At 42.4% G+C, this 1897-nt stretch overlaps 1 protein-coding gene across 1 annotated transcript; it reads left to right on the top strand.

Moving 5' to 3' along the window:
* Positions 1 to 49: 49 nt before the first annotated feature.
* LOC108626655 (myosin-2 heavy chain, non muscle-like) lies at positions 50 to 1501 on the top strand (the record flags this gene model as incomplete). The annotated part of the gene is made up of 1 exon (XM_026815002.1): positions 50 to 1501. A coding segment is annotated over one exon (1452 nt), but the record flags the coding sequence as incomplete, so codon positions are not given.
* Between the last annotated feature and the right edge of the window lie 396 nt (positions 1502 to 1897).

Here is a 1897-nt window from a genome sequence, read left to right as displayed (position 1 = left end):
GCTGATTTAGCGGCACAACTTGAAGAGCAAAAGAAAGCTTTCGAAGCAGAGAGATCGGCCAAAGCCAAGGGTGATTCAGAGTTGGCGGCCTTGAAGGCCGAACTCGATGCATTGAAGAAGGAATTAGAAAAGTTAAGAGCAGAAAACGGTAAATACAGAAACGAGCTGGACGATTTAGAAAGACAACTAGCAGCTTTGAAGAATGAACTGCAAGCGTGCAAAGATGAGCTTGCTGCGTTGAGAGACGCGAATAACGCATTACGGGCCGAGTTGGAAAATCTAAAGAACTTGAAGAACGAATTCGACAAGTTGAAGGCTGAGTTTGACGCTCTAAAAGCGGAAAATGAGAAACTTTTACAAGATAAAAAGAAGTTGGAAGATGATAACGGCAAATTGAGGGGCGAAGGCGACGGTCAAAGGGCGGAGATCGACAAACTGAAGGGGGACCTGGCCGCGGAGAAAGCAGCTGCCGAGAAATTGAGAGCAGATCTAAAAAATTGTCAGGATGAGAACGATAGACTGCAAGCGCAATTAAACGAGATGAAGAAAGACTTGGATAACTTGAAGAGTGAGAATGAACGCATGAAGAATGAGCTTGCCGAATTGAGGAAGGCGCTTGCTGCGGCCGAGGCCAAGCTGAAATCTTTGGAAGATGAATTTGCGAAACTGCGAGCCGAGAAAGAGGAGTTGCTGAACGAACTCAAACGTCTCCGCGACGAGTTGAATAATTTGAAGAACGAATTGGAGAAAGAAAGAGCGGCGAAAGACGCGGCCCTGAAGGAATTGGCTGACTTGAAGGCAGAATTAGGCAATTTGAGAGCGGCGTTAGACAAGGCCAACGCCGAGAACGAAGCGCTGATGAATGAGAACAAGAAGTTGAAAGCGGATCTGGCGGACTTGAATAAACAAGTCGAAGCGCTGAAGAAAGAAAACGCGGACTTGAAGAAAGAAAACGAACGCTTGAAGAAAGAGAATGCAGACCTCGCGGCAGATCTGGCTGACACGAAGGATAAACTGGCAGACGCAGAGAAGAGACTGAAGGACTTGGAGAATCAGAACGATTATTTGAAGAGTCGTATCGCCGATCTTGAGGATGCCATGAAAGAGCTCGATGCTTTAAGAAAACAACTGGAAGATGCTAACAAAGAATTGGCCAGATTGAGACCAGAGCTTGACAAGCTGAGGGCGGAGAACGCGAGGCTGCAAAAGGAGGCGAATAAATTGAAGAATGATTTGGATAAATTGAAAAATGATTTGGATAAATTGAAGAGAGATTACAATAATGTGTTGTCCGAATTGACTAAACTGAAGGAGGAGAAAGAGAAACAGAAGGAACGCGATGCGGCGTTGTTGAAAGAATTGGAGAATCTGAGGAAAGAGAACGAGGAGTTGAAAGATAGGAACGCCAAGCTGAAGAGTCAGTTATACGATTGCCAGGCGGAACTTGAAAGGTTGCGCAAGGAATTGGAAGCCTTGGAGAGCGAATACGCCAAGCTGAAAGGTTTGATAACTATCCTAGTAGCGTTTCAATTGTTTGATCGTTCGTTATGCAAGTTACAGGGAAAAGTGTCTTTTAGCGAAGTCACTTTGCAAATTTAAGCGCAGTGGCTAATTGATAGTACTTTAACGCTTATCTTCTCCGCTATTCGGTGTAATAACATAGTAACAGTAATGATTTACTCCTTTTGCGTTAGTTGAATATAATATGCAAAGAATAAATATATATTGCAAGATGTATCTGTATAAAGCAGGATACATGTTTACGACTGTTCCTGTTCCTAATTTTATTATTTCTTTAATGCTTTGATTATCTTGAAAAAAAAATTGCTAAAGGCTTATATGGATAGAAAGAATTGAAAGATATTAAATACATTAAGATGTTCTTATTTAAAATCCA

This window comes from Ceratina calcarata, unplaced genomic scaffold, assembly GCF_001652005.2.
Source record: "Ceratina calcarata isolate Rehan_Ccalc_2016 unplaced genomic scaffold, ASM165200v1 scaffold4247, whole genome shotgun sequence".
Classification (NCBI taxonomy): domain Eukaryota; kingdom Metazoa; phylum Arthropoda; class Insecta; order Hymenoptera; family Apidae; genus Ceratina; species Ceratina calcarata.
This window is presented reverse-complemented; position numbering and strand designations above follow the sequence as displayed.